Source organism: Heloderma suspectum, chromosome 10, assembly GCF_057233095.1.
Source record: "Heloderma suspectum isolate Gila_16-S chromosome 10, 16-S_ref, whole genome shotgun sequence".
NCBI classification, from domain to species: domain Eukaryota; kingdom Metazoa; phylum Chordata; class Lepidosauria; order Squamata; family Helodermatidae; genus Heloderma; species Heloderma suspectum.
The window spans coordinates 28,930,774-28,945,388 of NC_139467.1; the positions used below are offsets into that span (position 1 = coordinate 28,930,774).

A 14,615-nucleotide genomic window follows, 5' to 3' on the forward strand; every position below is an offset into this window, starting at 1 on the left:
TAATGTTGCATACATGATGTCCTTATGGCTGCCATTTGCATAAGCCTTGATTTCCAGAAAGGACAAGTTGCCATTTTAAAAGAAAATGGTGACTTCCTTGAAGATGGCAACGGCTGCAGGCACTCACGATGGGTCCAGGTAAGAAGCAAGGGGCTCAGTGGGCAGGTCACATGGCTTGGCAGCCTGATTTGGATGTCTGAATCTTGCTTCGGATCTGAAGTCCAAAGCGGGTCAGACTGGCTCTGAATTGGGCTGAGGCGGGTCGGGGCCAATTCAGAAGCTCCAAATCAGCCTCTGAAGCAGGTTTGGGGGGGGGGGGTCTGTGCACAGCCCTACTTTTTGGACTGTGGGCACATTTGGCAATTTGAGAAACAAAATGACTGCCACTGGGGTTGTGGCAAAGGGTAAGTCATCTGCCAAAAGACGGAGTATGAGGCAGAGGTGGGGTCTGAGCCCGAACACACTAAACAACTCCTTTGAATCCAGTTTTTAGCACCAACAGAAACCTATTTCACAGCAAACCTAGCAACTGGTAAGAAAATGTGCTAATTAAAAAAAAAGTGGGAGGCTTAGGGCCCCTTGGTGGGTGTCAAGAAAGGTGTCTGCGGGGACAGTGATGCCTATGGGCACCGCTTTGCCTGGGCTAAACATTTGACTCTGTTGGTTAAAGAGAGATCAAAAAAACTTGTCAAGTACTTGAAAGGTGGTCACAGAGAGGAAGGCCAGGATCTCTTCTCGATCATCCCAGAGTGCAGAACACGGAATCATGGGCTCAAGTGACAGGAAGCTAGATTCCGGTATTTTGTGTAATGAGGAAAGGGGGGAGAACTCTGTTCAGTTTTCATTTGAATGAGATTGCAGGATTCATCCATCCATATTTCTAATGTTTGATTTATTCACAAACCAATTGGTTCCCCGCGAACACAGTTCATGGAGAAAAACAGTATCTAACAAAAGGTTTAACTTAACTAACTATTGAAACATTCAAAGTGTTGGTGTCTCTTAATCCTTTCATGATTTGTTTACAGGCCGTATGTTACTGGCATATCATTATACTTTGGCTTGCACTTGTGTTTATACAGGTGTAAAGAGACTTCTTTTGTGACCTTATTTCATTTTGCTCCAATTTGCAATTAATTATGTTTAATTATACTTGACTTTTTTGATATTAAAAATAAAGCTTTCTAGTGCACTGTTAGAAGATAGACTAATGATTAAAAAAAAAAAAAAGCAAAGCTTTATGGACATGAATAAACTCCCAAGTTTGAATTATAGTGAAGACAGTTGTTATTTGTGGAATCCGCGTGTCAAGAGCTTTCCAATGAAGTGTGTTTTATGAGAATCAGTCAACGGGAAGGCAGTCAAAAAGGGATGACCAACTAATTCCCAACCTTGAATGGTATATATAAGATAAGATACACAAGCAGAGCGCAGGTGGAGGCAGGCAGCGTAGCACAATGCAGCCTGTGATGTTGGCATGCATGTTCAGTACGCTTATTCTTGCTGTTGCCCCCAAATCCACATGCTTTTTCATGTCTCCAGCCTGATACAGCTGGGCGGCTCCTAGCTGGTGACCAAGAAACAGCCGAGATCAACTGCAAAGACATCACTTGTATCCAGGTATGCCCCTCCTTTCCTGCTTTTCCTTTCTAGGGCTGAGCATCTTCTTTGCCCTTTGCCTTTGGCTTGGTTAGGGATGTTGCGAGAGTCCAAGAAGGGGGTGCAGTCCAGCGGACTCCCCCTCGCTCGCGCACCCTGGACCGGCTTGTCAAGCCTCCATGCACACCTAGACCTGCTCGCTGAGCAGCCCCACACCCGGCAAGCGGGTCTGGCAGGTTCTCCCCTCCTTGCAAGGAGTGGAGAACAAGGCTGCCTGGCAAGCTTTGAGAGGCAGCGGAGGCAGGAGTTACGCAATTACACAACATTAAAGATGCGGCCACCAATTACACATCGTTAAAAATATGGACGTTCTGGAGCTGCCATTGTTGCACACAATGATTGATTGATTGATTGATTGATTGCATTTATATGCTGCCTTTTTTCCTCCTGGAGGAACCCAGGGTGGCGTACATAATCATTCTCCTCTCCATTTTAGCTTCACAACAACAACCCTGTGAGGTAGGTTGGGCTGAGAGTCTGTGACTGGCCCAAAGTCACCCAGTGAGCGTCCATGGCTGAGAGGGGACTAGAACCCAGATCTCCCGGCTCCCAGTCCAACACTCTAGCCACTACACCGTACTGGCTCGCTGCAAGGGCAGGCAGCCCTGCAGATTCCTTGGGAGCTCGCTGGGCCATTTAGTAGCTTGCACAGCATCGTGATCAGGGGCAGGCACTGGCTCGATGGGCAGGCGGTGGCTCGGTGAGCACCCGAGGAAGCTGGGTGCTGGTGAGTCCATCCACCCGTAGGCTTGGTCCACAGCTCTGAACTTTCCCTTGCTGGGGGAGTAGCTAAGATAGTTTCAGAAATTCTCTTGCCCTGTCCAGAAATTAAGTGCAATTTGTGTCACGCAGGTGGGGCCGTGGTTAGAGTGTGAAACTAGGAGTTTGGAGTTCAGAGCCCCAATCAGTCAGTTGTATGCTTCATTGGGGTGTTATTTGGCTGGCCCAGCCTACCTACCAGGGTTGTTGTGAGGATAAAATGGAGCAGGGGAAACCAGGTAGGCTACCTTGAGCTTCTTGGTGGAAAGGTGGGATGTAAACAATGTAGTAACTTGTGATCACTGCTAAGGGTGGCCAGTTCTTGAATTAAAACATCTAGGTATTTGAGCAGGCCCTGGCAGGGGCCAGAGCCCATTGAAAAGGTTGTCCATTTAAAGCAGAGGTGTTAAACCTAGGGCTGGCCCTACCATGAGGCAGTGTTAGGCAGCCGCCTCAGGCAACAGATTTAAAAGAGCAGCAAGTTGTTAGCTATCCAGTTTGTTAATATTGCATTTTTACTGCTAGAGATGATGAGAGGATTTTCTGCACCAAGTGCCCAAATAACGTGCCTGGCTTTGCATCCTGTGCACCTTGACTTGGGACAGTAAGGGGCTCTGCCTCAGGCAGCAAAATGTCTTGAGCCAGCCCTGGTTGAACCTTAGGACTGTGGGCCAAATCCAGCTCACCTGAGGTCCCAGTCCTGCCCCCAAGCTTCCCCAGATGACCATGTCTCCTTCCTCTGGCCCCACTCCATTCCATACCCCTCACCGTTTGGTGATTTCCCAGGTTCCCTTCAGTTCCCCCCCCCCCGCATCCTAAAAGGTTGAAGTGCTTCTACGAAGGTTTGGTTACTGGCAATAACCCCTTTGTCTTTAGTTCCACCCGCCACTGGAATGTGGCCCCCGAGAGCTTCTCTGAAATGGAATGATCTAAAGTGTACAGTTTTTGTGTGTGCTTGCAAGTCCCCAGCTGCCAAGCTGTACCGTGAAGTCACCACAGATTGATTTAGCATAATCCAGACTTCAGCTCTACAACCCAACTAAGAATGAAGAGTGTGTAACTCAAAAGAGATGAGATGAGCCCCAGACTATATACTTGAGCTGTACGCAAATGGCCTCTCAAAGTGATCCGGCCTATTTGTGGGCAGCTAAATTGGGGGGACAATTTCACCAAATTTCTCCTAGGGGAGGAGAAATTCTCTAACAGTTTCTCACAGACAGGGCTCACTATTGGCAGGGGTTGTAGCACAGGTTCATTCTTTTTCCCCCTAAAGGTTTTTGGTTTATTGCAGTGATCCTGCAAGTGGCAACAGCATCAACTGTGTTGAGGCTTCCACTCTTCCGAGGCAGAATTTTGAATTTCTTTTGGTTTTTGAGCTTATGCAATCACTGCGAGGTGGCCAAGGGAGCTGTGTGTGTTTTCTCTCTCTATTGCACATCTTTCCATTGCTCTGCAGCCTCCCAAGCCACCTCCACATCCTGAACTGAAAAGCCCCATGGGAGGATTTGCCTCATGATGTCTTCCTCATGACAGTTTTAATTGAAGTGTGGGAAGCTGAGGAGGCTACAGGCTGCCACAGAGATTATTGTACAATGAAAGACAGGACAATCATGCATACTCCATGGCCACCTCATAAGTAAAGTAAGAACAAGAACCCCAAACCCAACCCATGAGAATTTCTCTAAAATTTCTTCTCCTTTGAATTCCATTTTGAAAGCAATTTCTTTTCTATCAAACTGAATGAGAATGGTAGAAAAAAAGGTGGGATAAATTTTCGGCACAGCACTACTATGTATTCCACATATAGGCAGCCTATGATGATGGAGTGAAACATTTAGGCTATGTTCTAGAAAACATTTGCCTATTTTGTGGATGGGGAACATTTAAGCCAGGACTAGTTGCAAAGTTACTAAATCAACAGGGGAGAATGCAAACAAACACAGAGCAGGTAACTCAGGAAAGTGAGTCAAGCCACAGATCCAGCTCCACATAGACAAGTCAAGGAATGAATGAAGGATCTAGAAAACATTGACCCATTTTATAGATGGGGAACACTGAAACCAAGTGACAACTTCCCCAAGGCAAGTCAGTGAATCCATAGCAATGTACTCAAGTGCAACCAACCCAGAGCACCAAAGAGGGGCTAACTTCCAAGAGACAGGAAGGCATAGACAGAGCAGTTGAGTTTCCTCAGTCTACCCTGAATGACCCACAGTTCTGCTCTCTCCCCCAACAGGATGACTGGGATGTGGAGGAATTTGTCTCGAAAACATGCATGGGAATGTTTCTCCATCACCAGGCCTTCAAGATATTGTTGGCCACCTTGATAATTGTCAATGCAATCACCATCGCTGTGCGAACAGAGCCGTCATTAGAAGAGGTTGGTTTACTATGCCAGTCAGGTCAGGGGCAGGACTATGGGACCATTCGCTGCTGGAGTATCCAGCAAACCGTTGACTTTGGGCATCTCTACACCAGCCTAAAACCCTGTATTTAATATGGGGCTTTCTGCTTCCATTTTAAATGCAGGATCATGACAACTCCTTTTTTCACCCTCTTCCTCCCCCCAGCCCCTTTCCCCTTCCTTCTCCCCATATCTGCATCTTCCATTATCTTTCATTGATCTCGCTCCTCTTCTTGCTGCTTTTCCTCTTTTCACAAAGGGAACTCAAGTGGAACACAACGGGGTAATTTGGTAGCTCATTATCTGCGATCTATTTAAAAACGGAACAAAGGGCATTTAGTGCAGGTTCACGGCATCATGTAAAGAGCCCGCAAAGGAGCAAACTCAATCGCAGGATAAAAGCTCCGTGTGAAGAAAGCCCAAGACTCAGCACTCCCTTCCTGTTAGGATTTTTTTTTTTTACTTTATCTCCTGGGCACCTATTTACCGCATGTCCTTCAAACACCAGGGCGTTCATCACAGCATGTTCTCAAGGTTCAACACCCCAGGATTAGGGGCTGGCTGTGCAGAATGTATGTTACAGTGAAGATCAGGAGTATTTACAAAGCAGGATGCATGCAAATCCCTTTGGGGAGATCGGTGAGTTTGGTTTTTTCTTCTCTATTGCAGAAATACTTTGGATTGTTCTCTGCCATAGATACCATTGTCCTGGCTTTCCTCATGTGTGAGGTCCTTCTCAACTGGTACTATGGATTCTTGTTGTACTGGAAGGTGAGAACTGGGCACCCGCTCCGACACATAGATCAGCTGTTTATGCGGATGCCTTGTTAATCTCTCAAGAAAAACAGGCATGTCTCTTGTGTTGTACCTCCCGATTCTAGCTCTCCTAAGTAGCCACAGAGGCTTCAGGTCAGTGGCAAAGTATCCATGGGCATCTGTGGAAAGGGACAAGGGGGTACAGTTACCCCCCCACCCTGCCATGAGCCATAATGTCATCTTCCTTAAAAAAGAAAAGAAAAAAAGCAAGTCTCTAGCCCTTGTAGAACCAGAGATACAAGGCAAAATAATCATGTGCAGCCATTACTCTGCCCATTCATTTTGTTAGAAACTAGCCTTTTCCGCCTTTCAACATTTTTAGCCAATGAATGAAGTCATAGCAATGGTTACTACACTCACTATCTGGGTGTGTTAACCCTTCTGGGTATGTTAAGCTTTCTTGGGGTCTTCTGTGTTAGGAAGTAATGGCAGCCTCATAAAAAGAAACAATGTAGAAATGTAGGAGTTTAGTGTAGGTGAGTTTTGGCAATAGTGTGTCTACCAAAACACAAAAGGTAGCAGCAAAGACAGGAGTTCATGATCTTTCTAACTCAGGTCTTGTTAATATTTTTTTCTGACTTTATAAATATTTTTTTAAAAATTACCCTGACAATGCATGCAGATAAAGTTCATAAGTTCTGGGCACCACACTTTAAGAAGGATGCAGACAAACTAGGAAAGGTTCAGAGAAGGGCAACGAGGATAATCAGGGGACTGGAAAGAAAGCCTTGCAAGGAGAGACTGGAAGAAGTGGGCATGTTGAGCCTTGAGAAGAGAAGACTGAGGGGAGACATGATAGTGCTCTTCAGATACTTGAAAGGTTGTCACAGAGAGGAAGGACAGGATCTCTTCTCGATCATCCCAGAGTGCAGGACACAGAATAATGGGCTCAAGTTACAGGAAGCCAGATTCCGGCTGAGCACCAGGAAAAACTTCCTGACTGTTAGAGCAGTACGACAATGGAACCAATTCCCTGGGGAGGTGGTGGGCTGTCCCACACTGGAAGCATTCAAGAGGAGGCTGGACAGCCATCTGTCAGGGATGCTCTGACTTGGATTCCTGCATTGAGCAGAGGGTTGGACTCGATGGTCTTATAGGCCCCTTCCAACCCTACTATTCTATGATTCTATGATTATTATGCCCATATTGCAGGAGGAAAGGTTGTGGCTGAGAAAGTGTGGGTTATACCAGTCCTACACCAATAGCCCAGTGTTATTATTCTCATTCTGTGAGGTTTAGAGTAGTATAAGATGAACCTGCAGGGTCATCCAGTGTTGTCTCCTGGTGTGTTAGTGTTTTAGGGAAATGCAGATGGGGGTGTGAAGTTGGGTTTTGGCCATGGATTACAACCAGAAACTGCTGTTCACTGCACCCACCGGGAAATTCATGCGAACGCCCATGATAGCATCTCCTTTGCATACAAGTAGTATCGTTGGGTCCCCAGTAGGAAATGAGTTGAGGAAACTCTCTTATCTCCTCACATTGTACCTACTCCACCCCTACTGCAGTTCTTTGCTTTCCCACCTGAGCGTTATTTTAGTTTATTTTTCTTGGGGCACAAAGTTTCCACAGAGAGACAGATGGAGAATGACTGAGGGCTGCAGGGGTATCCCCAGACAGATGGCTTCTAGCATTATCTGTCAGTTGCTCTTCTACCACGAGCTATGTGCAGAATTGGAACTGACTTCCTACAATTCGTGAGCCATAGCACTTTTTGTGCAGGTACATCCCGCTATGTTCCATGCATACTAGTGGGCATGACAATTCACAGAGCACATCAGTTTAGCAGCGGGGGGTGGGTGGGTTGTGTTTTTTTAATGGTTTGTTTGGTCAAGATTGGGTTGAATCCAGACTGAGGTGTGCGGCGTTCCTGCCTATTTGCCAGTGAGAATACTGTTTCAAGAAGTCCTTTCCCAGAGCAGGCGACACCTTCCATCACACACAGTAATGCTGTCACCAGGACCTTTACCTCAGGTCCAACACCTTTACTTCCTGAGATGTGAGGACACACGGCTTTTATTCTGACCTATATTATTCTCTTGATTGCTTTACCTTTTTACATCCACAGGCCATGGGCATAGGATTTTATAAAACATAGAAATATTTATTATTTACAGCATTAAAATGTTAAATAGTAAATAAGCCACTTTAAAAGCTTCTGCATGTGTGTGTGTGTGTACTCCCCCCCCACGCACACTTAATTACCACTTTAATCCTATACAGTCATATCCTAGTCACTATCGCCCCACTGAGAGCCACTGTGGTGTAGTGGCTAGAGCGTTGGACTGGGAATCGCGAGATCTGGGTTCTAGTCCCCACTCAGCCATGGAAGCTCACTGGGTGACTTTGGGCCAGTCACTGCCTCTCAGCCCAACCTACCTCACAGGGTTGTTGTTGTGAGGATAAAATGGAGAGGAGGAGGATTATGTACACCGCCTCGGGTTCCTTAAAGTGGAAAAAGGCGGGATATAAATGTAATTAATTAATTAATTAATTATCTCTTCACAAGCCCTATCCAGACTCTTCCCTATCCATTCCCTATCTAAACTACGCAAGTACAGCTCGCTGCTTATATATCCCACCATTTCACCACCCCATTCACTCAGCCAATCATCTCACATATGCAAATACATCATACCTCCTGTCACTCATACCACTCTCACTCTAGATCTACTTACCAGCAAAATCAGAGTCATAACATTAATATACATATATAAACCCAGATGCATAACATATATACACGTGACATCATGTCAGGGTGGACACTAAGCCCATAGAATCCCAGAGTAGTTCTGATTCTGAGGAAGAGCAGCTGCTCCTGGGACAGGAGCGCGCTCATCCTTCCCAGGGCCAACAGCTGGCAGGGATTCCTCCCACTGGCATTCCTAACATAGATAGCAGTCGCAGGAGTGAGAGAGCGCGGGAAGCAGACTTGCTGGACGCACAACGCTGACACAGGGAGCGGCACCAAATGGAGGGCGCGGAAAGGAGGTGTAGTGCCCAGTTGGCGCACAAACAACGGTTGCGCCCAAAGGATCCAAGGGAAAAGGGGAGGGACTCTCCCTAGCCCATAAGTTCAGGGTCTGCCAGTGATTCTCCTTCAAATGAGGACCAACTGTTCCAACTTAGGGCATAGGTACTCTGCTGCTCATATCTAGTTGCTAACAGTAGAGTTGTTAAGTTGTAAAAGAGGAATAAATCTTCGAAAAGAATCCCTTTGTCTGTGTCTGGACTTGGCTATTGGATTAGACTGAGAGAGGCCTCCAAGGAGCCCTTGACACATCACCAGGTGTGTGCAACTGGGTTGGCAGAAGTGGACCTCCCCAGCCCTTCCCACCACGGCAGCCCCTCCAGACCCATGAAACTGCTACATAAAGAGGCAGGGACCCTGCTGAATTGGGTGACCTGTGGTGTGGGGGTGGTGAGAAATCCCTGAAAATTGGGTGGAGGCATCTTCAGTGAGTACAGCCCTTTTTAATTGTCAAGCCTACGGTCAGAGACAATGGGAGTTGTAGTCCAACAACATCCCAAGGATGGGAAAGGCTGTCTTAAGTATTAGATGACCAGCCTTGGCTCTGTATTTCTCACAGTCATTCTTTCTTTCTTTCATGCAGGATGGCTGGAATATCATCAACTTTTTTATTGTACTCTTTCTGTTCATTGGCTTGATCATTCCCGCGCTGAATGACAAGACGCTTTTCCACATGCTCAGGTAGGAATGGAAGACCAGCAGCCTCAAACTTGCTTTTGCTCCCAAAATAGGAGAGGCAGCTTAGGTTCTTGAAGAGGTCCAAGTCAGGTCTGCACTCTACACAGGATGTGCTCCACCAAGCAAAATGCAGATTGCAAGATAGAAAGGGGGCATAGCTCAGTGCAGAAAGCTCTAGATTCAATCCCTGGTTGCTCCAGTGAAAAAGAATCAGACAGCAGATGACATGTGTGAAAGAGCTCTGCCTGAGAACCTGAAGAATTGCTGCCAGTTAGAGCAAACAATATAGAACTCTAGTCAGATAAACAGTCTGGCCTGACCTATGTTCCTAACAGTGGAAGCTGGTGGCTCTGGTGTCAATGGGGCGGTGAATCCTCTCCAGGTTTCAGTCGGAACCAGTCAGAACTCTAAAGGAGCTCTCCAAGGTGCTTCAGCCCTGCTGAGGTCCCAATGAAAATTGCCCCACGCCTTCCAAGCTGCTATTTGCATTAGGAGGGAATCCTTCATAGAGAACAAGGGAGCAAGGAGGGTCCCAGGCAAAACCGGGAGATTGGAGAAGCTAAATTTCAGCATGCAGGAGTAGGTGAAGGCAGCAAGTAGGACAGAAATGGTTCTGGGGGTATGGGAAGCTCATGAAAATGTTTGATTGCTGCAATCTTAATTTAAACACCTTTTTTTTTGCTAACTGTCCTTCCAATTTGGGTAATGAAAGCCCAGAACCAGAAGGGAAGCAAATCCCTGCAAATTGGGGTGTCTGAGTTCCTTCTTCCTGCCACTGTAGATGCCTTGCCTTGGCAAAAGGCTGTGTCCTCCATAGCAGGCTAGGAGTTGGAGGCCCTGATAGCTGCCCCGTTTACAGGCAATCACATTTTCCCTCCCATTCCTTCCAGAGTCATGCGACTGGTGCAAGTTTGTACCTTGGTGAGTGGCCTGGCAAGGATGATCCAGGTGATCCTGCAGTCCATCCCTGACATGGCGAACATCATGATCCTGCTTTTTGCCATCATGCTGGTGAGATGCCTTCATCAAATCCCCCCTGAGTCAAATTCCACTGCCTGGAAATGAACTGAGATCTCATCTGTCTGGAGACAGATGAGGTCTCCGTTCATCTCCAGCTCTCACTCCTGTTGCTTTGTTTCTCCCACCTCTTTTTCTCCCCAGCTGGGCATTGGCGAGGAGTGGGGCCTGCAAATCTGCATAATGCTGCAGCACTGCAGAGCATTTGGCTTGTCCATGTCGAACTTGAAGGCATTCCCAGAATTCTGACAACCCAAACCCGGGTTCACACATGCGTACTCATCACCTGGAGATTTTCGACATGAGGCTGTTAATCGCTGTATCTACTTTCAGTTTCGTAGCAGAATTGAGACCCAAGCTCTACACAAAGAGCTTTTCCTTTCTTGCTTTTCTGCTACATAACTTATACGTGGAGCTGTGGTATAGCAGAATAGCACAAATACACAAGTACAAACAGCAGTTTTGGAAATAATACACCATTTTCCCCATTCTAAAAAACCCGGGAAAGTGCTCTGAAAAAACAAAAGCGAAACTGGAGGATTGCAGCGTTGTGTAGATACTGTAAACAACCATAAGTAAGGAATCACATGTGCACAATAAATACCTCATGTAGAAAAGCTCTCAATGGCCTGCATGTGTGAATGGGCCACTGCAGGTATAACACCACAGATAGGCCTTTTGGCCTTACCTCATGGCAGAATGTTAGATTGTAAACTCCTTGGGGCAGGAACCTGTCCTCTTGTACTTTGCAAAACACATTGATGCTACAATCGTCATGATAACAGCAGTATAACTTCTTCCATAATGCTTTCCAAATGGACTCAGTTCCTAGATATAATAACTGGAAACTGAATGACTAGACTGAAATAAAGAATAGAGCAACCTTCCTCAATGCAATGCCCTCCAGAGTTTTTGGACTACAACTTCCATTGGCTCCAGTCAGCATATCCAATGCTCGGGGATGATGGGATTTGTGGTCCAAAACATCTGGAGGGCACCACATTGGGGAAGGCTGGTATAGAGAAATGAAATGAGAGACAGCATGGTGCAGTGGGTAGTGTTGGATTAAGTAGAGCTTGCATCAGAGATTGACATTACTGGACACTTGCCAAGGCTCACATCTCAGCAGCCCCCCCACCAACCACTGGAAACATCTGGCCCTGCTTCCCCCCCCCTTCCTTCTGCTGTCTATGCACTTGTCTCTTCTAAGCAGGTCTTCTTTTGCGGATAGATCTTCAATCCAATGTTTTTCAAAGGGCCCTCTCTCACCATAGCTCAGTAGGAGAGCACATGCTTGCATGCAGAATGTCCCAGGTTCAATCCCTGGCATCTCCCAACTGAAAGGATCAATGTAGCAGGTGATGTGGTGAGCACAACTGGATTCTGGGCTAGATGAACATCTCATCTGCCCAGTGCTATAGAGTTGCTCTTTGTGTTTCATGGGAATTGTGTTGGCCATTTTCAAACGCGGAGGAACGCCATCAAGGCTGAAGGGGGTTAGGGTGTCTCTGGCAAACCGCACTTGTTTGACACCATCTTTCATTTGTCCTTTTGTAGGTTTTCTCTGTGTTTGGTGTGACACTTTTTGGAAGTCTTGTTCCAAAGCATTTTGGGAATCTGGGGACCGCTTTGTACTCTCTTTTCATCTGCATCACCCAGGATGGGTGGATTAACATATATGATGACTTTGAGTAAGTAGTACATTGCTTCCCATATTTGGCTACAGCAAATAAAATTCACCAGGGTTTCATTCCAAACAGGGAGGAGGACTGGATACAAATGAAGTTCTGAGCGCAATGCGTGTTAGGCAGATAGGACTCTTTACCTCACTCTCATGGCATCTGTGCGGTCCGTGTTTTCATATGTATCTGTTGCAATCCGAGACAGTGGGCAGCCATTTCATATTAAATGGCAACGTTCTAAAACATTCTAGGAAGAAATCCTTCTTAGAAGAGGAACACAGGTGGGATCTGTACAGAGGCAGCAATCCTGTGCTCTACTAATGTGAACTCAGTGGGACTTACTTTTAAGTAGACACATATAAGACTGTTCTGTAGGTTAGTTGAATTGAGCCCCATTGAAATCAGTGACAAGTTAGACTTTATCTGAGTCCCATTGGCTGCAATGGGAACCAAATGCAACTAACTTAGGCTGCAGTCCTATATACATGCACTTACCTGGAAGGAAGTCTAATTGAATATAATGGGAGTGACCTCATACACCTAGCAGTGTAATGTTAGCTTGGATCCAACCCAGGATCTTATAGGCTGATTTTAATATAAGCTGCTTTGAGAGCCAGCTTGGCTGAAAAGTTGGGTCAGTGGTGTAATGGAGCCAGGTCTTGCAGGGCTGCAATCCCAGCACTTTTTTTTATTAGCAAGAACTCTGACATCATCTGCCATCCCTTTCAGACCTCCCTGTTTCCTCAGAGTTTAGCTGAAATCCTCACAGTAGTGTATGTTGCTGCAGAAATCCATTTCCCCTCAGCTGCTGTAAAGGTGATCTTGGCTGCCTTTACACTAAAGAAAACCCCCACAGTCCTCTTGTTCTGGAGCCTTTCCACATTTATCGTGGGCTCCGAGACAGCGAACGTGTGATTGCTGAGAGGGGAAGCTTTTAATTTTCAAGGTTCCATTGAACTCAATGAAACAGCGCCATCAAGTGGCTGTTTTAATAGCATAACATTCCAACTTAAAAAGATGGTTCATTAGTTCTGGATCTTTTCGAGACGAAATGATCAGGAAATGCTCTGGAGGTTAAGGATGTCATGAAAAGGACCACAAACTTCCATGAGTGAGCAATCTCAGTAGCAGGATAAAAGCTCCGTGTGAAGGAGCCCATTCTGGGACACGCCTCCCATGCCTGACTGTGGGGAAGGACCCCCTCAGAGCCAGGCATTTCGGCCTGGCGGGCTCTCTGAAAAGCCATATCAACTGTTTCTTTTGGCTGTGTAGTTTGATGGTAAAGGTAAGGGGTGGGAGATGCGATGCAGAAGGGGGGTGGGGGTACGATGTGGGAAGGGGTAGAGAGCATGATGTGGTGAAGGAAAGGGGGCACGACATGCTGGCAGGAAGGGTGAGGGTTTGTGGGGGGTGTCATAGCACGGCAGTGGGAGAGCTTGTGCCAGGGCTGACTGTGAGCTCAGTTCTGATGCTAAAAGCAATTTACTGGGCTGAGCATGTGCTCAGAGGTACCCTGTTCCTTAATTCTAAGTGTATGTCAGCTCTCACTCCCCACACCACTCTTTTGCCCCTGGTTTTGGTTGGACCTTGAGATTCTATTAAAAACCCAAAGTAGATTCCACAAGCCTAAAGTCTGCTCACCCCAGAGTTACAGGGGCTGATTCACAAGTCACCTTCTCCTGCATAGACCTATCTGAACCTTAAGATTGTCCTCAGAGGCCCTGCTTTGAATGCTCCCACCAAGAGAAATGAGGGTGACTACAAGGGAGAAGGCATTCTTGTAGTGGAGGCTGGTGGCTCCGATTTGGGTGGGGCTGTAAATCCATTCCAGATTTTAGTCAGAACCAGCCAGAACTCTAAAAGAGCTATCCAAGGTGCCAAACCCCATCCCCAAAATAGGTTAAGCACCTTGGGTAGCTCCTTTAGAATTCTGGCTGGTTCTGCCTAAAACCCAGAATGGATTCACAGCTCCGCTGGAATTGGGGCCACTGGCCTGCACTGCATTCTGGATGATGGCAGCCCAGCTTTTGGAATAGCCAGTCCAGAGACACTTGCCTGGCACCTTCTTGATGGTCTTTTTGGCACCAGGTGAAGACCTTTTCACTCACTCAGGCCTTTTAAATAATGTGTGTAAGTTGTTTTTGTCCTGTTCCTTTTTGTTGCGTTCTCACCATTTAATATTGCATTTCATTCTTGTACACCTTGCTAGCCACTCAGATTTGTTGTTGTTGTTCAGTCGTTCAGTCATGTCCGACTCTTCGTGACCCCATGGACCATAGCACGCCAGGCCTTCCTGTCTTCCGCTCTCTCCCGGAGTGTGCTCAAGTTCATATTCATTGCATCGGTGATGCTATCTAGCCATCTCATCCTCTGCCGTCCCCTTCTCCTTTTGCCTTCAGTCTTTCCCAGCATCAGGGTCTTTTCCAGAGAGTTTTCTCTTCGCATTAGGTGGCCAAAATATTGGAGCTTCAGTTTCAGTATCTGTCCTTCCAATGAGCACTCAGGGTTGATTTCCTTTAGGATTGACTGATTGGACCTCCTTGCAGTCCAGGGGACTCATAAGAGTCTT

At 46.6% G+C, this 14,615-nt stretch overlaps 1 protein-coding gene across 1 annotated transcript in view; it reads left to right on the forward strand.

Moving 5' to 3' along the window:
* Window positions 1–14,615, forward strand: part of CATSPER4 (cation channel sperm associated 4) — a 65,554-nt gene that overhangs the window by 800 nt on the left and 50,139 nt on the right. Inside the window, exons 2-7 of the mRNA XM_084816350.1 lie at window positions 1,543–1,620; window positions 4,655–4,798; window positions 5,492–5,593; window positions 9,253–9,350; window positions 10,238–10,358; window positions 11,922–12,055. Coding sequence (XP_084672476.1) covers window positions 1,543–1,620; window positions 4,655–4,798; window positions 5,492–5,593; window positions 9,253–9,350; window positions 10,238–10,358; window positions 11,922–12,055 — 677 coding nt within the window. The remainder of the gene's footprint in view (window positions 1–1,542; window positions 1,621–4,654; window positions 4,799–5,491; window positions 5,594–9,252; window positions 9,351–10,237; window positions 10,359–11,921; window positions 12,056–14,615) is intronic.